We start from the raw sequence: 23,710 nt of genomic DNA, 5'->3' as shown, positions 1-23,710 counted from the left end.
TGTTTTCCAGCTCTTGCATGTCACTGCAGTATTTTCACAGGTATAGATTACACAGCTTCGACACTTCAAACAGCACACAGTAAGTTCTATTACGACCCGTTTCAAACTACTGACAATCCCTATTCTCAAGGCAGATCTTATGAAATTTACATTTTTATGACAACAAACATCATATTGGATAACTAACAAGAGTGTTTATTTCTATAAAGACAATGACTCGGTTCTGGGAGAAGAACAGTTTAGGCTGAACATCCAGATACATTTCTTCTGACAGAGCGTTCTAGCAGCAAGGGCCAAAGATGACTTAATTCAAGAAATAATTAAAAAGATAAATAATTATTTAAATGCTTCAGATACCATAAATACCACAGCTTAGTACCCTGGACTTTGCTGTTTTGTCAAAAGGGTCAGTGGAGAAGCAATGAATGAACAAATGTACAACTTAAAGAAATTTCAACACCTAGCTCAGTTCATAAGGTCCAACACTCAGTGTCTTTACTTCCTCACCTGAGTGTCGGTGGAGGAGACGGATAATCTGTCGTCAGGCAACGAGGGCGTAAAGCTAGCAGAAATAGGCGTGCCGGGAATGCCGTTTGCATGGACGTGCTCACTGTCGCTCCCAACTGTTCCCTCATCCTCCATCGAGCTCTGGGTGCCTTCAGTCGCTGCCTCGGCCGGCGGGGACTCCTCTGGCTCGCCCTCGCCGGTTGACTCCTTGGTGTCGGAGCAGAGGTTCGCTGGGTCCAGGCAGTGGCCTGTAGACACAATAAGCAGAGGAGGAAATGAATTGATAATCTCATCTTTAAGCATGCTTCAGGAGAAAATAGACTTAGCTAAGCCAGATTGATAATTTCACTTAATATTGAACCACATTGTTTGAAACTATGAATAAAGCATGTCTCACCTCCAGCCACAGTGTTGACCACTTCCTGCAGAATACTCTGGACAATTTCCTGGGCTTTCTCCTCGTAGTTAGGCGCTTCCTCATCCTCTTCTTCACCTGCTCCTTTATGTTGTTTGGATGCTGCATCTGCAGGACACAATAATTAGAATTAGAATGTGATTTAAACACTCTTTTGCAAAAATAAACAAATGCATAAATGAAAATGAAGATAAATTCGATCACTATATTTAACATGGGTACTTTCAGTGAGGAAGCTGAATATTTTTGTAGGTTCATTTTGCTCATTTTTATAAACAAAGTAAATCTCTAAACAAAAGCAAATACATCAAAAATCATGTTTGAGTTACAGAGAAACTAATTTGATAATATCCTTATTGGTCTTTATGTTGAAAAAGATTCTAGATCAATTCTAGATCGATTGAAGTTGTGTTGTTTGACCAAGCATGAGAAGCTATTGGTGTATTTAAGTGTGCTGCACTGGTGCAAAGTTATTATATAAATATAAATATCTGGTGTTAAAAACAGAAACTTTTCAAGTCAATTCAGCGCCATTTTTCTGTATCGGAATGGTTTCAGGTGATACTAAACCTCAGATATTGGATTGGTACATCCCTAGTTTAATTGTACATGTTAAATAACAGGTCAAATGATTTTGTTGTAAACTGTAATAAGAGCCTACTTAGTCCAAATATTTTATTCATTTGGGTTTTTCTTTTCAGATTAAATGTACAGTAAAATTCGGAGCATTATTCTCAGTTTAGCGGGGGACTCCATGGGCAGCAACTCACTTGCTGCGGTGGCTTGGTCTGCCTCTGTCTGCTCGTTCTCAGCCACGCAAAACTCAGAACCATTTTCAGGATCCGGGTTCTCGTCGGGGGCAGGCTGCTCCCCCTGCACCTCCCGCTCCCCAGACGCAGACCTGCTGCTGCTGGACTCCGGGGCCGGCGTGGATGGGGTGGACGGCGTGGAGGGGGTGGCGATGCTGGGGGTCGCAGGGCTGACGGGGCCATTGGCCTCCTGGGTGGGGGTCTTGCTGGGTGGGTGAACGTGAGTCTGGAGCTGGGGGGATTCTGGCTCGGTGTGCTGGGCTACTGGGGATTGCTGTCGGTGCCGCTCTCTCTCCAGCTGTTTGGCTTCCTGCAGCTGACAGAGGGATGGGAGACAGACGCAGGCCAAAAAACAAACACAAATGGAGAAGAAAAATGGTTAATAGAAAGTAGCATGGACTAGAAACATAAGTAAGAAAACACTGGTTACTATCCACCCATCTGCCTTTCCTGTGAGGAAACTGAGCTCACAGCTGGCTATAAGACAATTTGTTCCCCCCCCTAATATATACTTAGTGTGTCAGCTTACATCTGCTGTGTGTCCAAGTGGGAATGCACGTAAATATGCTGAGAGAAAAATGGCATGCTACTCAAACAGCAATGAGACAAACATTGTGAATCACTTCATGCTGGCCGGTGTGTGTCGAGTCCATTTAAGTTTGCTGCTGGCAGAAAGCATTTCTAATGGAAAAGGACTAAAATATACAGCTGTGTCACGCCTGCTTCTTTCAGAGCAGACTGCCTGCTGGACAGGGTAACATTTGGCTTTTTGGACAATTAGTTTTAAACTGGAATCCAGAAAAAGCCTCAGTAGATTTAAGTTTAAAGTAATCTTTACATTTACTAAATTGTTTCTTCTGACTGGAAGTAGTATCAACATTTACTAGGGATACTTTTGGGAAAATGATAAAAATCATGAACAAAGTATTTCAAACAATGAGCGTTTAGGCTGTACTGTGTTATTTTTAAAGCCCCAAGATGACAAATACTGCTCAATAAATAAAATTTACACATCATCAAACAGCCTTCTTCCATAAACCAGTTACATGAAGTAGTGCAATTGTATCTTTAAAAAGAATGTAATATTTTGACATTAATGACTATGTGTTGATATTTAGTGATGCTCTTAATAAACCAAGACCAGAATTAGCTTTTGTGTTTTTCTAATTTGAGCTTTACAGTGTGTTTTCTTGATTATAATAAATTATATCAGGCTTCTCCGTCCCTATTGTAGACTTAAACTGACAAAGAAAATTGTGGAGGGACATACAGATTAGGGTGATGGCAAAGAGGCCTTCCAAACTCATAAACTCAGATCTCATCACCAAAGATAAATTGTCCAAAAACATCAGTGAAAACATAAGATGTTGATCACCAAAAATAATGTTCCACTGATTATTAATAAATAGGTTGAGAACCAATTTTTCAATTGAAGCTATACAATTTAAAACCATTTTTTTCTAATGTTATGAAAATTTTACAGTGCTTTATTTGAGAGAGATGCGTCTCATCACCCATCAGAAACTAACTTCCTTTTTGAATGGCAATAATACTAATGAGAAATCTGCTGGGGGGCTGAATAATATTAGGTTTAATTGTATCTGTGCTGTTAAACATGACACCACATTAGCATAAAAAACACAACTTTCGTTATAGAGAAAAACAACACTAACAAGCAGTGCAGGTTTCCTCAGCCAACCTAAAATACTAGCTTTGAAATCCAAGAGTGTTTGTAGATTTCCAGAGACTAAAAAGTTGAAAAGAAAATCACACATGTAGAGTTGACAGAGTCTGGGGAAAAAAGTGACACTTTCACAAATTCACAGTAAAACGGCATGACTTAAAGCTTCAGTCGGACATTTACATACACTGACCATGGGTATGTCAGGCTTAAGCTCTGTAATTATTTTGGGCTTTGGACAAAATCCTAACTTTCAAAGAATTGAAGGAAAGACCAAACGGTGAGCACAAGCAACGTCAGAAATGTCTTGGGATAATAGTGCAGAGTGACTGCTGCTGTGATAGATGTCTGATTATATTTCTCTCCTACCAAGCCATGAGCACTTCCACAGCGTTTGCTTTTCTCTCTTCTTCTCCGATAACGAGGTTGCAACATTAACCTGATTCTACTCATTGATCCAATGACGTTGCCATCAGATCTTTCCAACATAATTCAGCTGTGGGAACACTTCCACCGTTCAGTGATGGGGGTCGCCATCGACATTTCATATCAAGCTTGCACAGCGTGACATGCTCAAGTCTTGTTAAATATTTGACGCCGTGTGCCGCATGTCGTCTTCATTTTCAGCCCTGAAGGATGTATTTGATCTGTTCTTTTTTAGGGTGGGATGAGATAATAAAACTTTAGAGTATTAATTGCACTTACATTATAGTGCAGCATAGCATTAGGAAACCCTGAAATGTTGTAGCTGAACGTTACCATTGGTAATCAAGACATCTCCACAGCTTCCCTTGGTTTTATTCACCTTTGTCACTAAGATCTAGATCTGATGTTGACATAGATCAATTCATCCAAGTGGCCAAATATGTTAGCAAAAAGCTAACATATTGAATGCATGGCACTAAAGTCAAATGTTCTACCAAATATTGCCATGAAATTATTTTTGCAATATAAACAAAATAAAATTGCAAATGCAATCATTTTTAAAGTTTCAATGGTCTATACATTTCTGTTTCCTGGAAACCAATTAAGTCAATATTTGTCCAATATAAATTTAAAGGCCTAAGTCATTCATGCCCATTATGAGTGTATGCAGAGATCTGACCAGAAGTTTACCTTATGAAAAATTGAAATAAGAGGAAATATCTGGTGGGAAAACAGAGACTGGGGACACATACGGATTTTTCATTTAGTGATTTACAACAAAAATCTCAAAAAAGCTCCTCACACAATCTAATTTTAATTGGGCTAATGCTTTGTAAGTTTGAACACCACACCTCTAGGTGCTCCATCCTAATTAAACAGAACTGTCGCTATTGTCACATCAAAACCTCACTAAATTAATTCAACGACGCAGCCTTTCTAAATAAGCGATTAGCATCGAACGAGAGCAGACAAACGTACCGCAGGGGACAAACGAGGCAGTGCAAACAAACTAAGCTCATTATTTAAATGCCACCTCAGTCGGATAGTGAAGGCTGTGCGAGACCAATGCTGCGTGTGTGTTTGTGTGTGTGTGGGCGTGAACACACCATGCTGAGCTGCAGCCAGTGGGATGCATCTACACACAAATACAGAAAGTTGATCTCCTGTGCTGCACTACAGGGGCAGAGACAATACTTGTAGTCTACCTCGTCTCTCCATCACCGCTTTTACTACTCTGTGTCTGACTCATTACCAGTCACATATGCTACACATAAAAAAAATAAGTTCACCACTTCCTGGTGCTATTAAAAACCAATATGTTGTGGAGAAGCAAGATGAGCGAGAGAGACCACAGCAAGCATTAATGTGGAAAGAGTGTGCAGCATTCGTGTGCAGTGTTGGAGCAAAGGAAGAGAACGAATGAGTGCACGGGTGGATAAGGGAAGGGGAAAAAAAAGGGAAGCTGAATGCGCAAACACAAATGCACAGGAAAGAGTTGAAAGAGTTCTGATCAGGCAATGTCACGGGCAGTCCTGCACGCTTTTACCTGGCGGTCACGCTTTCTGGAGGCCAGAGACCAAGATAGCTTGTGATTTGTAAGCTATGTGTCCAAAAAGGGGGGAGGGAGGCAGGTGAGGAGGGGAGAAGTGTCATTCAAAAAGAAAAAGATGAGATTAGAGTAAGCTTTTTTTTTTTTTTGCTAATATGATAATACAGGTGCATCTCAAAAAATCTGAATATGATTGAAAAGTAAGTTAATTTCAATAATTAAAAAGAAGCCTAGATTATTATATAGCTGTAAATAATTACATTTATTTATGTCAATGCTGATGATTATGGTTTAAATCCAATGAAACTCAAAATTCAGACCAATAAACATATTTCTAAAAAACGGCCATGCATTTTACAGTATATGCACTCAATACCTGGTCGGGGCTGTTTCTGCACAGATTACGGCATCAACACGGCGCGGCATGGATGTGTTTAACCTGTGGTTCCCTGATCAACATTTCCATCCTTTTTCTCCTTTGCCCAATTAAGACACTTCTAACTTTGTGTCAGGAGTGGCCTAACACAAGGAGTGTGACAGCGGTAGCCCATGTTCTGTATGGGTGTGTGTGTGGGGGGGTGGGCAGGTGTGTCTGTGTGTGTGAAGCTCTGACTCCCGCCACAGACCACAACATGAGAATCTCCCCTAAATTCTTCAAAATCCTTGCATGACTTCAGTTTTCTTTGTTGCTAGTGCAACTTTTTCTGACATACTTTTTCCTTCCACTCAACTTTCCATCAATATTCTTCCATACAGCACTCTGAGCAGCCAGCTTCTTAAAAAAAAAAAAGCCATTTTGTGGCACATCTTCAATGTGTAAGATACAAATGAAAGTCGGCTAGACAACTGTTAAGTCTCCAACATTTAATTAATTATGTGTAATTAATTTATGAGGTTTACTTTAATGCAATTACTGAAATAAATTTGCTTTGGAATGATACTCTAATTTACAGAGATGCACCTGTATTATAATCCAAACTTACTTAAATCCTTATACAGCATGGTGTCTACCTATGAATAAACTTCTTTAACTCATTTCAACTTAAAACTAGCTTCCACTAGAGCAATTTTCAGAGACTGTGATTCAAGAGAGATGCTGTGTGTTTACATAAACACAACAATAAGGTGATTTAGTGTTTCTAGAGCATTTGAACGTACTGCTTGGTTCTCCATGCGTGCGAAGATGACGTTGAGCATCTGCGTGAGCGTGGCCTTCGCCGTGGTCTGGTTGATGAGGTTCTTGCTCGCCAGGTAGATGTTGTAACAGGTGCGGACAGCTTGCAGCACGGTGCCTTCGTGGATTTCTATGTGCTGGGAGGTGACTGCTGTCAGCAGAGCCTACAGTGGAGAAGGAAAGACAGGAAGTGTGAGCTGAACTGAAATCTTTGATAGCCTCTCTGATACATTTCCATATGGTTGTGTGTTCAGTATTCTGCAGCGTGTAAAGCAACATTAAGAGTGGCATAGTGGAAACATCAAACTGCAGATGTGACACATACGCTTTCAAAAGTCAAATGATAAAAACAAAAGCAAAAAATATTGAAGCATTCAGATCTATTCTGTTTGCTTAGCCACACCAACCTAAAACCACGTCTTCATATAAGCAAATTTGAGACTTTCACAAAAGTTAAAATCAAAGCAGTTCTAAAAAAGGTCCTGGAACAGAGCAGCTACATTAACGATTGTCATTTCACATTCCTATTTTCAGAAAATCTGGTGGCATTTGGTTTTTAAGCACTGATAATTGCTGGTTTATTTTCCGAAAGTAGAAAGTCTCCTGTCCAATTTAGTCATTAAGCACATTTTAAACACCAAGTTCATAAAAAGATCTGCACATAAAAAAGAATAATAAACACCAAAAATAACAAAATAAAAGGCATATAACCAAACCACATAATAAATTCTCATAAAATACAGACATTAAATTGAGAACGTCAACTCACACTGGGCGAAAGGCCATCAGGAAAAGACATGTTTTTTTAAAAGAGAAGCTGCCTCTAATATTTAAAGGCAATATGACAGATTAAATATATTTGATATCCAAAGTAACTGTGAGATGTGCTGAGTCATCCAAACATAAATCTTAAATGCAATAGTCTAGGTACTTTTGGGTGAAAACATGCATCATGTCCTCCAGGTCGCGCATTGACAAAACTAGCTTAAGTTTTGCTGTTTACTTTGAGTGGACGAAACTCAGTTTGCACAATCTGAATAGCTCAACTCTATTCACGAGTTTGAGTGTCTGCGCAATGAACAGAAACGATGGAGAGTAAAACGATGGAACCTTAATAATCTGTAGCTGCACGCCCTCGTCAGTCTGAGGTCCCTGAAAACACGCGCAGATGGTCTCGATGATCCTGTCGATGAGCTTCTTTCCTGGCGCTGTGCTGTCCGGAGCACTGCCCGTCAGGTGGCCGTACGCTATCAGCTTCTGCAAGTCAAGGAAACACACCGACATGTAAAAACATTAGCAGCATAGTTTGATAAATCTCAAAGCAGGCCTCGACGATCCTCACTGTTTTGACATCTACTGCAAGGAATAAAAAATAAATAATACCTGCTGGCCAGAAGTTTGCATATTCTTATCATTAATTTGGGGCTTTTAACAAGGCATTCTTTGTTTCACTATAAAGTGATAAACGAGAAAACAAGAATTCGGTGCACAAGTTTTTTTTTTATATATAATATATGTCAAATATATCATAGGAGGTTTGACTGTAATATTCAGTCAAATCTTCTCAGCAGGTGTGGAATTATATGTTGTCGTTTATTACAATATGGGATTACATTTATTCTTTTATTACAATAAAATGTTAAAAATGTTAGACAGCAGGTATTGAAGCTTGTATTAATTAGCTGAGCATGATTTGCTATAATATTATCATACCACGACTCTGTGGCTTCTTAAATATCATGTGCACACATTCCTGCGCTGGTCAAATCGACTGAACCAGAGATAGTGTGGCTCCACGTTTTGCACCTGGAACTGCAGGATCATGGAAATAACAACTCCTTATTAGGAAGTGTGACTCATAAAACCGAAACTGTTAAAAGTAACCCAAATCATTAGTTATGTGAGCAGGCAACGCGGTGATATTCCGGAAGCAGTTTTGTTACTCAGCTTAAGGTGTGGCTTAAATTGATAAAACTGCGGGTAATCAGAATATTTACCACATCTGACTGAATCTTTGTATGCATTTTTCTCTGTCTGATCTCCAAAAGATACCTTTTGCATTTTATTAAAGTTTTGTTGATTTTATCTGCTGATCTGTCACATCACAAACCTGGGGGAAGACATGTGTTAATCTTTAACACAGGTCAAAGCCATATCACACAACTTTGATAGCAATCAATGAGTTATTATATCCAGTAGTCTGTTATTATATCCACTTTATGCATTAAACCATAGTGTATTCTTGTCTGTGAATGCCTGCATTGCTTAGTGGTACCTTAGTTATTCTTTAACATCCTACTGTAATTATTTTAATTGACAAAATTGGGTGTCTTACTCAAAAAATGATCAGTAAGCACATTAAAACTGGTTTTGGCAGCTTTGAAACAGGCTAATAACAAGCCTCTGGATGGGGCCAGCTATCAACCCTGCTGAAAATTTATGGATGGTCTTGAAAAGTAGAGATATTTAGCCTCAGCACTTCTTCCATATCCTTCTGCACAGTGTGCCAAAAATGGTTAATTGAAGGCCAGTCATAAATATGACAGTGAGCAGTGTTACTTGCTGAACAGTCTCCCACATTTAGCATCACGGTAAATTAATTGGCCAAATTTTCTTCCCAGGTAATTATCTATTTTTTAACATTACTTTCTCACCCAATCTTTTGATAATTTCACTGTTTATCCCACATGGCTTTAATATGCATTATTTAATTATCTTTAAAACTTTCTTTTCCCCACATACTTCTTTCAGATCAGCTTCTAACTGCAGTTTGTTTTATATTCAGGTCTAGATAAACGCCTCAGGTTCCCTATTTTGTAATTTGCTCCATTAAGGCCTCATCCAAAGGTAGCTATTAAAATCCTAGTTTAGCAAACCTTATTGGTCCTTCAGTTGGTTCTAACTCTTTATTTCTTTCCTACTCGGCAACTCCAATGGCATGTTTGAGTCCATTCCAAGACATAAACCTTCTGTCTGTTTTGCTTGTCAGAAAGACTAATCCTATGCTACCCATTGCAAGATTCTGTGTGAAACAACAAGGTTTTATTTTGCAACTAATTCAAGCAAACACAAAAGGCAAATACCCAATTGGGGATTTTTATCTTTTTCCGAGTGAAATCCTAGATAACTATAATGGTTTAGAAGACCTCCTAGCACTGACCTGTAAACAGTCGAGTGAGGTGATGACGATGCGAGGACATTTGGATTGACATGCTAGCTCGAACGGCAAGAAGTACTTGTCAGCCTCGATGAAATTTGTCTTGGATTTGATGGGCGGTAATGTGCTGGAGCCAGATTTGCCGTCTCCACTTGGTGGACTAGGAGAGGAAAGAAAAGAGTAAATACAAGGGGGAAAAAAACACAGATACTCAGTTCAGTCTGTCAAGTTGAGACAAGAAGAAGGGTTCAAAATCAGTCTGACACACTCGCACTTCTCTTGACATCCACGCATGGCTAACAGAGCATGAAAAATTAAGTGCCAGAGATGTTCTGTTTCACCATACAGAAGAACTGCTTTCTGTTTCAAAGCAGGAGCAGGATGTTAAGCATGGCCTTTTGGTAATTTGGATTTAGATTGACACCATGTGTTTAAGATGCCAAATATTTTGCTTCTGAAATTTCAAAGAGCAGCAGCACAGAGATAAAGACAAGGGCTGCTGGTTTCCCAGACACTGCTGCCACACCCACTGCACAAGCTGGAGTAAGAGGAAAAACAGACAACGGGTGAGCACCACAGAGGGAGGCTGGGATGGAGGCAGACTGATAAAAAAAAGGGAGGAGGTTGCATTGTTTATGTCTTGGCAATGAAAAGAGGTGACTTCAGCCCGATTCAGAGGGACGACCTCACCGGGTGCAGCAGGGCACAATCATGGGGGGCAGGAAAATAAGAGGGGAGAGAAAGAATCGAGCATGAGAGCAGGATGAAATTACAATAGGAAAGATTCAGAGTGGAGAATGAATTAGAAAGCTGTGGAAAGAGGAGAAGCTGGACACTTTAACAGCCAAGGAGGCAAAGGATACAAGGGAGTTTACACACGCTTTCTTTCTTTCATTTTAAGAGTGTCAATACATATTGTCAGTTTTAATAGTTACCAGTAAGAAGGGAATGGATTGATTAGAGGTAAAAAGTGGGTGATATGTCGATGGGCTGCCGCAAAAAGATCATCTATGAGTGACATTCTGTGCAATGCAGTTCTTCTAAGCACTAAAAGATGTTTATCGTTTCTGGATCCTTGGAGTGAATAGTACAACAATCAATGTGTCTGATGTTTTCCCAATCATTCCTCTTAGATGTCAGGGTGTTTCTGTACCTGGCCAACATATATAACAGCTATGGTGTTAGCAGCACACAGCTGCTAACACCACAGCTACCAAGACCTTAAAAAGTTCACAGTCTGCATCAATGATACATCCTGTTGATTAATACTTTTCCTCGCTGTGGCTTGGTGAATATTTTGCCATCTTCAGATAAAGCTGATGTTCAAGTTTCAATTCTTTGTGCCAGCCTAAGATCCCTGGCTGCTGACTGTGCATTTTCCTTTGCTTACCCAGCTTATTTTAAGTGAATAAATGCTAGAAATCCTCCAGTTTGGGACTTTAAGAGTCACTAGAGGAAAAGTGTAAAATAAACTTCAATTGTGATTCTAGCGATCTGAGAGGAAATCTCCTTGCTGAACTATTTTCACATTTCAGAACACACATCATCTGTGTGTGACATAGACACACGAGACATAGATTATTTAACATATTGTGAGGTATAACAGCAGGTAATAAGAAAGCATCTAGAAGCACAATAAGCTGTTAAGCAATATATTTTTAAGAAAGAGAAGGAATACAGTTCAGGGTAAGTCGATTTTAGCCACTGGAGGGACATTATAGAAAACAGAATAAGAATTAGTCTTCCTGTGATACCAATGCAACTTCAATGGAAATAAAGTTGGTTTTGGTTTGTGAATAAATGTTTTTAGATTTTTCAATGAAATTACTGTGTAGATCATGTAACAGTTGTTCCTCTAAATTTAACAATTTTAGTGAAGGGTTTTGCATATATTTTTTGCTTTGCAACTGGATTTGTTTACTTTTTGGACTGAAAACCATCTGGTCTGTTGCATCATCTGGTTTCACAATAGACTGGCAAAAAATACCTCAATTTGGGGGAAAAAATAAATAAATAAAAAGATAACTCATGTATTGAAAACTCAAGGGTGAGTTTCAGTGCTGTCTTATTGCCAAAATATTTTTCTTAAAACCAGGCGACTTATTTTTTTCTGTCAAAAACAAGAACAGTCATGCATTCAAAAAGGGCTATTAGCAAAAAGGGCCATGCTGGGAAACCGGAGGACTGCAGCCTAGCGAGACGAGCAGATAGCCCGACAAATTAACCAGCTAATATGACCTTGTTGTACTTGGTTCCCTCAATAAAATAAGATAAGATAAGATAAGATTTATTTGTCATTGTCATCAACAGATTACAATGAGATTGAGATTTGCTCAATGAAGAGCAGAATATAAATAATATTCTACACTAAGCATTTAAAAAATTTCACAAAATTCAGTAGCTCTTTATTCTATATTTTGTCCTAAATTATATAAGTTAGTTTACATTTTTAACTATCCTGCAAAACATTAATTTTGCAGGATTGGATATAATTATTGCTTTTGCTTTTTAAAGCAAATCCTTATTAATATTACATATTTTAGTTTTACATTTTTGTGTAAAGACAGTTATATTATGAAAACATTATATTTTTACTTTTATTTGTAACCAATAACATGTATTAATTGACACTTCTTTATTCAACTGAAATGGGAAGATTGAGGATATTAAACAAATGAAATTTAATTCGGTACCCAACACTTCCTTATTGAAGGTCTGAGATATGATGTTGATGTTTTGAACCTTTTAATGAAAAATTCAATGGAAGAAAAAAGTGTGGTAAAAACAGTGCACAAGCAAAAGCAATAACAGAAACTTTATTTTGATTTTTAGCCCAAATAATCAATAATTCATAAAAATACACATGTAATTTGTCCTCCTGTACCGAAACTATATATATACCAGAGTTTTCCTTTTTAAATTGAATTACTTTGAATTACCTTGATTTGGTATTCTAATTTATTTAGATCCAATTCTATGCATCAAGAAAAATACACTTGAACCAGCTGGACTGAGGCCAAAAGCAGCAGCTTTTCTGCAAACGGGGTGAGGCCCTCCACATGTTTATTCCATCCGACTTTAACTGTGAAAATTTGGTGAAACCTGGAGGATTAGTGAATGACACGGAGCGTATTGGGGAGAAAATCAAGGGAGAGATGGTGAAAAAAAAAACTTGGCAGGGAGAGCAGAAGATGTGGGGGCTACATTACGTTCCAGGGTCGATGTTACTTAGCAATTCCTTTCAGGAGCAAAGCACAAATAAATACAAGCCAAAAAAACCCATCAGCAATAGGCAGGGGTTCATAAAGGAAACTAATAATGACCAAACAAATGGGTTGTTGGGGAAAAAAGCCCAGAGAAAAGAACCAAATCAGTGGGGGCAGAGCAACAAATGCCTGGTCACACACACAGAGCATTATGATCCCCTTTACAAGCCTAAACAATGAAGAACAGCAACAGAGAGGCCTGCAAATGAGCCCCAAATGCAGCACCTAATCAAGCACAAATAAACAGAAAATCCATCAAATGACCAATGGCTTACCTTAATTTCTCTGATTCTTCCTTAATTTCCTCTGAAAGAGAAGAAAAGAAAAAGTAGAACTAAATACTTTTGCAACATTTAACTAAAAGGTAGCATTTTTGTAAAAACAGAAACTTCCTCTGAGGTAAAACAATAGAAAAACCACATTGTGATTCACACATTAAAGTTAGCAAACGCCATTTAGCTGTCAAGATGTCTCATTTACAACACCACGACACACAGAACCCATTCTCCCCCCAGAACCTTGATAATATATCGCCTCAGTAGCTGCACAGTGCCAAAAATACAATCATTATTTACTCTGCATCATGTCTGAGAGATGGGCCAACATTGTGTTTATTTCACAGATCTTCAGGTAGCAAAGCAATTGAATGAAGTCACTGAAAACTGTGAAAACAGATATAAAAGAGCAGAAAGCCACACAAGGGGAAGGATGAGAGAGAGGGAAAGAGACAAAAATAGAAAGCTGATTGGTACTAGACATTAAAGGGGCCTTCAGCGATAGAGTGTTTAAAAGCACAGATACAATTGGCTGCGTTCTCACAGAATTGCACCTGCCTGTGATTGCTGGGAAAACCTCGGTCACAATTATTTCACTGCTGCAAGGCTAAGAGTCTTTTCAGAGGACTCAATTTAGAGACGATATTTTAGTTTTTAACATTTTGTGGAAATAAATTAAAGCTGGTTTCAAACATTTTTTACAGCAATTAACTTTGTGTTTGTGGGTCAGCCACAAATAGAAGAGGTTGGGATCTGGAGCTGTGCCAAATTCATTACATACAGTCATAACGTGGACCAGCACATGGACTGAATCGGACAGACTCTTGGGTCTGATTTCTCCATTTTTTGTTTTGCATTGTTAAGTATGTTCCCTGCAATATCCAAAACAATATAAATTAAATCAGTATAGTGTCTAAATAATCCATCTGGATCTCAGATTGTGACCTAGGGATGAAATTTCATAAAAAATATATTCATATTCATAAATAAGCAGAATGTTTGTGCATATAAACTTCTTAAAGGAGGCCTTCACCTTTAAGAAAATCTGTCTAAATCGTTTTATACGAGTCATTCTCTTATGGAGGCGATAAATAATGAAACGGATAAATGTATATTTATGGGATTTAAAACATTTGACTGCTCAATCTGAGAATATTTTACCCTGAACATTTACTGCTGCTGAAGTAAAAGGAAGCATTGGAACCAAAATGAATGACTTCCTCTAGCTGACAGACTAATCAAGTCAGTGTTTACGAGGCTTAATGGAGACAAACAAGAACAGTGAGATGAGAGATACAAAATGTGCAGATGAAGAGATTTAAAAGCGGATGTGCTAAATCCTAACAGGAACAACAAAAACAACCATTTTTGGACTTCATAATGTTCTTTCCTGTTGAACATTTGCTCAGGCTAAATATACAGATGAAGTCAGAAGTGTCAGGTAAAAGGCTCAAGGTACCCGTAGCATTTGATTGTCCAGTGGTCTAAGAAAGCTGATGAAGCATGGAGTGAAACTAAAATACACGCCAAGTTACAATTATGAGTAGAGTAAAAAAAAAAGAAGATTGTAACCGTTTTTTGGCCCTCAAGACTTGTTTGCTTATTTTCCGTAAGCAAACAACTTTTAATTTGTTCCCTTCAGTGTTTCAAGTACTGCATGTAACATTGATTTTCGATGGACTTTTGCATTTGCGGCTTGTAAAATAAACATGTTTCCATCGCATCTTACTACTGTTGATGTGAGGAGTGGCAATATTGAAAAGCGAAGTTCATCCTACAGGTCGTAACTGGGGGTAGATGGAGTTGCTCCCAGTGGGAAAATAAGAAATCTGGCGCAATTTCCGTTCATTTTTCTGAGTGGGAAAATGGGAGTTCTCAGTTTCTAACACAGCATTTGAAGAAAACCACATTCCCATGATGTTGTATCGATGCACTTTTATGGATACAGGTACAAGTGCACACACGGTATCTGACAGATACCTGATGCCTTATGCCATCTTTCTTACTTAGGTCGAGTGCCACTTCAACAGAAAAACTTTTAGAGCTCCATGAGGAATGAGTAAAGCCATTAAACCTTGAATCTTCTCATTAGTTTGCTGCTTTCCCATTTCACCCTGACTTTGACCCAGATTAAAACATTAGATGATGGTGATACATTAAATGAGTACAAAAGTCAGCAGGGCAAACGCCTTTTTCCTAGGGAGTAATTTTAGGCTTTCCCTCGATCATCGGGGGGCGACTACATGTAGAGAGCTCCCTTTCCCGAGCTGCACTGCAACTTCAAAAGACAGGGCTTGTATTAAGCAGCTGTATCCACGCAATCCTCACTGACCACAGTTAATCCGGACACTTCAGCCCATATGCCTTTAGGTTGTCATCTAAATACAGCACTAAATCTCCCTCATGCTGTCTCCGCGGTGTTGTTCAGTGAATGCAATTTCAAGGCGAGGGAAGGGTAGTGAAGGGGGAGAAAAGAAGAGATGGTAATTGCTGGGGAAACTAGAAAATGATCACATATTTCAGTCCAGCCTAGAGTATTAACAGTCCGCCGATGGGGAAAGAAAACGCTTCCTGATTTTCAGAAATGAGTCATTTCAATCAGCAAGACTGGCATGGAAACCTTTTCCACTACTAGCCACATATATAACTGAATCTGTTTATTATATTATAACCTGAGTGGCAGATGTATTAAAGCCAACATACCAGCAAGCTTCCCTCAGAAACTAAACAAAGTCTGATATACGAGCCTGAGACTTCAGGAGGGTCGGTGAAAAATACATGAGATGATTTGCACCTCAGCCTGGAGTCGGCTTGGACTAAATATCCAATTGCCAGGATTACAGAGGACAGCTGTAATATACTGTAGCATTTAACTGGAAGAGAAGGAATGAAAAACGCAAGATAAGAAGATTATCAGTTGCATGCCTTTGTTAAGATGAGTGAAACCCTATTAGATGGCTAACAATACTGAGTAATAAAGGCACAACAACTGCCAAGCTTAAACAGACAACTGGGATGCGAGTATAGAGCCTTGGCATCTCATACAGAGAGGGACAAAACCCAGCAACATCACACTCTTCCTCTCAACCTGGTGGGTTTCTACCCTGCCCTGTCTAATATGTGTTTCAACAGGGGCTCATGAATGATCCCCCTTAACCAAGCTTACTGTGAGCTACAAACAAAAGCTGATCAGGGTCTTAGATATCAGCAGCACAAACACACAGTCAGCCTCTTGGCATGCAAATACACACCTGTAATAGATAAAGGTGATGAACTAGCAGTAAAATTGAGCCAAAGGTTAGAAGCTGGATTGTAGGAGAATCAGTGGTTAAACTCTAAAGGCAAACATCGGTTAAGACTAGTATATGAACTTCTGCTCCTGGATTCACATTTTGAACCATTCATACTTGCTTGTTTGTGCCAGTGAGTGTATGCAAACAAGATTTGTAGAAATGGTGGGCATTAATATTCATGGAGTCTTTCTCAAACAAGTAAACACACTTCTAAAACACACAGCAGAAGGCAAATATTTTGTTACATTACAACCATAAATTTCCATTCATTTCAAATTTTTTGAAGAAAGGCCAAAACAATGTTACATTTAAAAGAAACTGTTGTCCTGTCTGTCTCAAGCTAAAGGCTAATACACAGACTGCTGGGTTTTTGTATTTTATTAGTGAGCAACAGATAAGGGCTGAACGACTTCAGAAAATATGCAATTCTCGTACCGTTGTTGAACATTTTTCTGTTGATTCTGGTCAGTTTACATTTTTCAGACTCTTTATTCACCATAAGAGAGTGGTAAGAAAGCCCCTTGTTGTTAGCTTTAGCATCTCAGTCACTAGAGATCTACTGTACATCAGGTATGGGCAAATATGGCACTGATATGTAGAGCGAGAATGCATAAAACTTTTAATATTGTAAACATCCAAATATTGCATCCTAATATTTCTTTGTGTGCTTTGATATTACAGCAGAAATTATGATTTATAATATTGTGTGGCTCTAGAATAGCCCAAAACTGCAGTTTTAAATTGTGGATTGGAAGCTAAATAATGTTCTTCTATGACCCTGATGCATGCATTCATTTATATTCAACCACGTTACCCCTAAATAAAGTCTAATGCCACTATATAAAGATTATGCCTTTACATAAGAAAGCATCATCTTCTTACATAAAGATGATGATTCCCTGATGAGATGAGACTCAAATTGAACTTTTTGGAAGATGTGCAAAACATTGTGTGCTCAAAACAATGACAATGCACAACAGCCTCAACCTGGCAAACTGGTAAGAGTTAACAGGAGCTGATGCTTCAAGAAAATGTAACAGAGGCTGGAAAACTTGAGACTCAGGTTGAGTATTCAAGTTTGATGAGACAAGACATTACATACACAGCCAGAGCTACAATACTGTGGTTTAGATAAACGGATTTTCTTTTGATCTTTTACATAAAATCTCACTAAAACTGAAGTTACAGAAGTTTCTAGTTGCAAATATGACAATGTGAAAGGTTACACAGTTATTAATACTTTTGCAAAGAATTGTAAGAGTACATCATTTGTACAAATGGTTTTGGTTACACCTTTTGTTAAGCAACGCCACTTCCAATACAAGAAGAAAGGCAGACAGCTTTCATCATGTATCACATCAAAGTGCTCAGAGTGTCCTGCTGCAGCCGAGAGGAGTTTAAAGACTTACTCTGGTCTCCCTGCTCTGAAGCCCCACCCTGCCAGAGCGCTGTGACAAAGCATTCTTCAGCCCTCAGCAGCAAAGAAACCTGCAGGGAGTGTCTGCCATGGTTACAACTCCACACAACCACTGATGCTTGACCTACTGGTACTAGACACTCCTCAGGCGTGCTTGGGTTCATGGAATGTGTTGTGCAACATCAGATTATTCAAATGTAATCCCATCTGTCATTTCAGATGACTGCATGCAGCATCCAGGTTCTGTTTGTATAAAAACAGATGGAAATGGAAGTTTAAACTTAAATTGGTTTGTGAAGTTTGGAGCCAAGATGTGAGGTTTTAAAAACTGTTCCAAGACTAATAATAATCAATTGCTGGAGAATGGAGATGTCAGCAGGTGGTGCGAAATGAAAAAGTGAAGAAACACAAAATTACAAAAAATATCCTGTTTGAAGTAGAGAACTGAACCAGGAGCTGGCTCAGCTTGATGTCATGCAAATTTAAAGTTCGCCATCTTTTCTCCTGTAAACAAATCTATAGCTATGACCCTAATCTCCTGTTAACAAATCTAAAAGGTCTTAGACGTTCTTGCTGGTTTAATAGCTATGAAAAACATTTTTGAAGATGCTACGAATTATATTTTAAAGCTACACATTTTACTACAGACACAAGCAGAAGGCTGTGAATATTTCAGCCAACAAACAGCACCACACATTGGATGTGCCTGTACTAAGACTTTACAACTACACAGCATAGAATTTTGAAAGAAGTTTTTATCTTTACTTGCAAAACAAAACAACAAGAATAGCTCCCTGTGGCTAACACAGAGTAAGTTAATGTTTAACTGGACATTTTGGGTTCTCAGACTGGTCTGGTTTGTCTTTACTTGTTGCTATCTATAAGACATTTTGATCAATGGGCAATGTAGCTTAGGGTCTATTCATATGACAGGTCAACCAGAATAACAATACAAGTAGCTGAACTGAGAAAAAAAATATCTCAGTCTTAAAAATAAAAGTCTTAAAGAAAACATGATATGCTTTGAATTTCCTCACTATGGCCCTAAAAGCAAAGCAGTTTAAATGCGAGGTGTAGTGTGTGTTCAGGCTGCGGGACATTTGAAGAGGACATTTGTCAAAACACAGAAGCTGTGTGTCCATTTGCTTCTGTGTCATAATGCAAGAAAAATGAAATATGCATGGGGTGATTTGAGGTTCTGAGCCATGGGCTCCATTGCTCACCCTTTATCTGGTTGTGCAGAACACACTCAATCCCACAACATACAAACAATGGCTTTCTGTGGATAACCCAAAGCCATTCACTTAACGAGCTTTAATGTTCTTTGTGTGTGGTTTGGAAGAGGAAGCTGAAGAATCATGAAAGTATTGGATAAAAATGAGAGACTCACAGATCACAGATTTTGTAAAGCTCCACTTGTCTGCACCAATTATATAGATTGTTCTAAAATGTTAGAATACCTTTAAAGGTACACTTTAACATTTTGTTTTCTTTAATTGATAACATAGGTTTATTGAAAAAATAGATATATTTATGAAAACCATCTCAAAATTTTCATTGCCTGAAAGTCTGCAAATTCAGCAAGATGATCTAGGTTCAGAGACAGGGGTCTATTAATAAAACCTGACTGCAAATTATCTCTCACTTATTCCTTTATAAAGCCAATTATAGCTCACTGACTTTCAGCGTATAACCATCATGTATAACCAGATTATTAATTGTCTGACCATCCTTGCATAGAGCATTATAACATATTTCCCAGATGGTCAGTTGATATTTTTATGTAAAAAAAAAAACAAGACTGTGACATTATGGACCCAGTCATAAGCAAAAAAACTGAATTTCATAACAATGACTTAAGCATAACATTCAGAGGAAAGCATGTTAAAAGCAATGTATACTTTAAAGACGAAATCTAATTTATTTCTACATATTTTAGACCCCCCAAAAATGTTTTTTTTAATACAGCAGCGTATATGGCAAGATAGGAGACATTGTGACAGCAGCTTTACAATTAGAACAAGAAGCAGTTGCTAAAACCAGAGTAGAGCTAAATAAATGTTTCTCATAGGAGTAGTTTGTGGGTCTGAGCATGTACTTGCACGGATTTTCAACCATTTTAAACAGGAAATTGAGTCCTTCTTAACAATGTTGACACCTTCCTATAAAGCAATGATGAGTTGACAAATTTCTACATTTTCATCCTGGAACAAATGTCAAAAGCTCTCATGTCTGTCAGTAATTTATTTTTTTTAAAAAGGACACAGGCAATAAGTTTTGTATCAAGTCACAGTTCAAGCCTGTCCTCCTTCCACAAAACTGCTGTAAACTCAAAGACAAATCAGATTTTTTTTTTATGCCCGAATATGATTTTTGATCCACAATTTATAAAAAACTAACTGTGTGTACAGCATGTACAGCCGTGCAATGACAAGCCACATTCACCAGGACATAGAGTCTTGCTGCCTTTAGCTGTTGGATGAACACTAACTCAGTAACCAGATGTTGTGATAACATATCCATCACACTGCATCACTGCCACAACGCACATACTGCAAGAGCACAAATTCAAGAAGCTCTCCTGAGAGCTTTACCATTTCATCACTTACGATACAACTGAGGGTGCATGGGGATGTTTAGCTGGCAGGAGGCAGCCAGATAAACAGACTCCTCCCTGGAGATGCTCTTCAACACATAACAGCTCGCAGAGAGAGGACGACGAGTTCAGACAGAGTGAGGACAGTAAAAGGGAGATGGAGATAAGCCGCAGGCTGCCCTCCAAAAAAAAAAAAAAAAAACTTGGTTATGTACCTGTCCTATTACTCTGATCTTTACTCATGAGAAAAACAAGCCTGCCTTCCCATTTTTCAAAACATGCAGCCGAATGTCTTGCTTGGTCAAAGTATAGTGATTCATGTTCAGTTTTTCTAACCCTGGGAAGTCAGTTTAGTATAAAATATTGTTTATTGTTTCAAACAGAAATGCTACAAAAGAAAAAAAAAGTGTATTTCCATCTATGACACATAATGTGGTCAATACTTTGTTGAGGCCACTTGCATGAAGTAATACATCAACACAGCATGGTATGTAAGCTTCCTGTAGCTCTGCTGAGGTTTTGAGGAACAATTTGCAGCGTTAAAGTTAATGTCCAAGGTGTCTATATAGCTTTTCAATTAGGCTTTGGTAAGTGGAGTTTCCTGGCTAATGAAGTGCACCGATACCAGAGTCAAAGTAGGTATTGGTTCTTATAGCAGCGCGGGAAGGTGCCAAAGTCCTGCTGGAAAATTTATTTAACATCTCCATTAAGCTTGTCAATAGATGGTGGATGGTTGTGCCAACTTTGGACTTAATAAAACTCAAACTTCACACTGGACCTCAAGAAGAAACTTGGATTTACAATCCTCTCAAAGCTGTGCATCTTCCTTACATCAGAAAGATAGTCAAGCAAAAGACAACAATTGTAAAGGGGGCAAAATAAGTAAGTAATAAGGACTGAGTTTTTTCTCAATAATATATTGAATATAAAATGTCTACTAGATATCAGAAACAACCCAAGTAATTCACTAATAGAGAGAAATCAAACAAATTATTTAAAAAAATCAAGACATAGGTAAAAAGTCAAATGTTATTATTAAACATTTGAAGACAAGGACGTAAAAAAGTTGTAGAGAGTCAACAAGCTGAAATCTGTTAGTATTAAAAAAGCTTTCCTGCTAAGACGGTTTCCCATTTCCAAAGTATTGTTGTGGTACAATTGGTGGAAACAAAGAGAGCTTCACAAAAAAGCCTTACTGCTGAAAACATACCAACAGAAGAGATTACAGCTAAGTATGCAAGATACATTGGCACCAACATCGCCACCGATCGATATCAATCGTTTTTGACATATGGGTGTCAATTCAAAAAATAAATCAGGGCCGATATAAACCGATATTTATTTTCAACTTGTTACACATTGGCATGTTCAATACTTATTTTACAAGCTGTCGATGTGATATGAATAACTAACAAAATTATATTCTTAAGAGTCAAAAAGCAAAGATTTATGTCCTGCTACATATCATTTAAATAAACTTAAAAATGTTTTCATCGGCCAAGAGCTTTTGAAAACATTTAACCATGATGTACACAGATACGCTAATAAAGACCACACCGAGCCTCTTCATTTAGCTTTTCTGAAGAAGCGCTCCAGGGTGCATCCACCTCCACTCTAACATATAAATATACAGCAGCTGCAATTACAGAGAGCTTGATTAAAATCCGACCCGAGACTTTTCCATTGTCCGGGATGAAAGGAAAGGTTGCACAACTCTAATTAAATTTGGTGTGGAAGAAGGAAGTGGTGTCAAAAGGTTGTCTGGGCTGACTAATCGCTTGTGCACTAGTGTATGTGTGTATATCTGAATCTTTGTGCATGTGTGTGTCCCACCAATCCACCGCCCTCACTCACGCTTGTATAAGCCTCCGTCTAATCACTAGTCTCACTCCTGTGGCTGTATCAAGGCTTTCATTTTGAAGCCAAAAAGTCCCAAAGCACTTTGCCTCCACATGGCCTTGATTACTCAGCTGTTGGTTTTGTTACTGAAATCAATTCAGTTTAATGATTTCATTCTGGTCAAATAATTTAGCCCTTTCTGCTCAAATGTTACAATCTACCCTTTCAGCCCTATGAAAGAGAGCTATTACACTTGCTGCACCGGCTGGAGACAAATAGCCAATGAAATGAAAATAAAAACAGTGTTTGTTGTTAAATACGCCCTCCTTGACTTCAGCCAAAATAACCTTGTTTAATCTAACAGCTCCTAAACTCCCATAATTTGGATCATCTCTGGTAAGACAAATATACACAAAATTTACATAGACTGTATAGAAAGATGCAAATCTATTTTCTCTTGTCTGACAATAAATCCTGTTGTTATTTTTTTTATTCCAATTAGGATTAAAATATTTTCTATCTAATAAATGGCAGCGTAAAAGTCTGGCAGAATAGTTTGCTGGAATTCCGGCCCATTCCTCCTGACAGAACTGGTGTAACTGGGACAGATCTGATTTCTTGCAGTCTTTTCAGCTCTGCCCACAAAGTTTCTATCAGAAACTTCTGTTTGGAAGAACCATTTGTTACCAAGCTTCAACTTCCTGGCTGATGTATTTTCTTCAATAATTAAACTTTGTGTTTTCACAAGTAGACTAAAAGTTTTGCATATAAAACACCATGTTATACAGGATGTGTAAGCAGTGCTGAATTTTTTGATTCAAGTTGCCTAGTCTACATTTTACAGTTTTCATGCCTGACCAGTTCAATAACACTGCAAATCAGGAGTTCAAATAAGCACCTACCACTGGCCAAACACCTCAATCTACAATTTTAGTTCAATTTTAAACACTCAAGTTCCACTGTCTGCTTTCTAGTTGGCCTTCCTTCCACATCTCAATGCGGCATTGCAAGTTTGTTTCAAAACAAATATTCTGAGATGAGTACAAGTTATGAATACAAATATTTTTAAAAATCTAAATAACAATTAGAAAATGCACAAACACTAAACTGGCACAGAAAGGCAAAACAAACCAGAGAAGGGGATTTCTCTTCATCTGATGTGCTGGCTGCAGTATATTTAATTCATCACCGTTGGAAATCTGCATCAGTGCAGAGAAATAATGCATTATGTACAGAGGTATCGCATAATGTAATATAAAATATATTGTCATCGCAATATCAGTGTGTTCCATACAGCGGACTCCTT

At 38.2% G+C, this 23,710-nt stretch overlaps 1 protein-coding gene across 2 annotated transcripts in view; it reads right to left on the bottom strand.

The window, feature by feature from the left end:
* arfgef1 (ADP ribosylation factor guanine nucleotide exchange factor 1) overlaps positions 1-23,710 on the bottom strand; it is a 56,067-nt gene that overhangs the window by 23,382 nt on the left and 8,975 nt on the right. The window contains exons 2-9 of one of the 2 annotated variants that reach the window (XM_023326244.1): positions 13,260-13,290; positions 9,722-9,878; positions 7,672-7,818; positions 6,546-6,725; positions 5,385-5,438; positions 1,693-2,047; positions 905-1,030; positions 508-755 (exon numbers count right to left, since the gene is read on the bottom strand). In XM_023326244.1, coding sequence (XP_023182012.1) covers positions 508-755; positions 905-1,030; positions 1,693-2,047; positions 5,385-5,438; positions 6,546-6,725; positions 7,672-7,818; positions 9,722-9,878; positions 13,260-13,290 — 1,298 coding nt within the window. The remainder of the gene's footprint in view (positions 1-507; positions 756-904; positions 1,031-1,692; positions 2,048-5,384; positions 5,439-6,545; positions 6,726-7,671; positions 7,819-9,721; positions 9,879-13,259; positions 13,291-23,710) is intronic. The other variant, XM_023326246.1, reaches the window with a different exon arrangement.

Source organism: Xiphophorus maculatus, chromosome 21, assembly GCF_002775205.1.
Source record: "Xiphophorus maculatus strain JP 163 A chromosome 21, X_maculatus-5.0-male, whole genome shotgun sequence".
Taxonomy (NCBI): Eukaryota; Metazoa; Chordata; class Actinopteri; order Cyprinodontiformes; family Poeciliidae; genus Xiphophorus; species Xiphophorus maculatus.
Note: the sequence above shows the minus strand (reverse complement) of the source record. Positions and strands in the feature narration are given on the sequence as shown.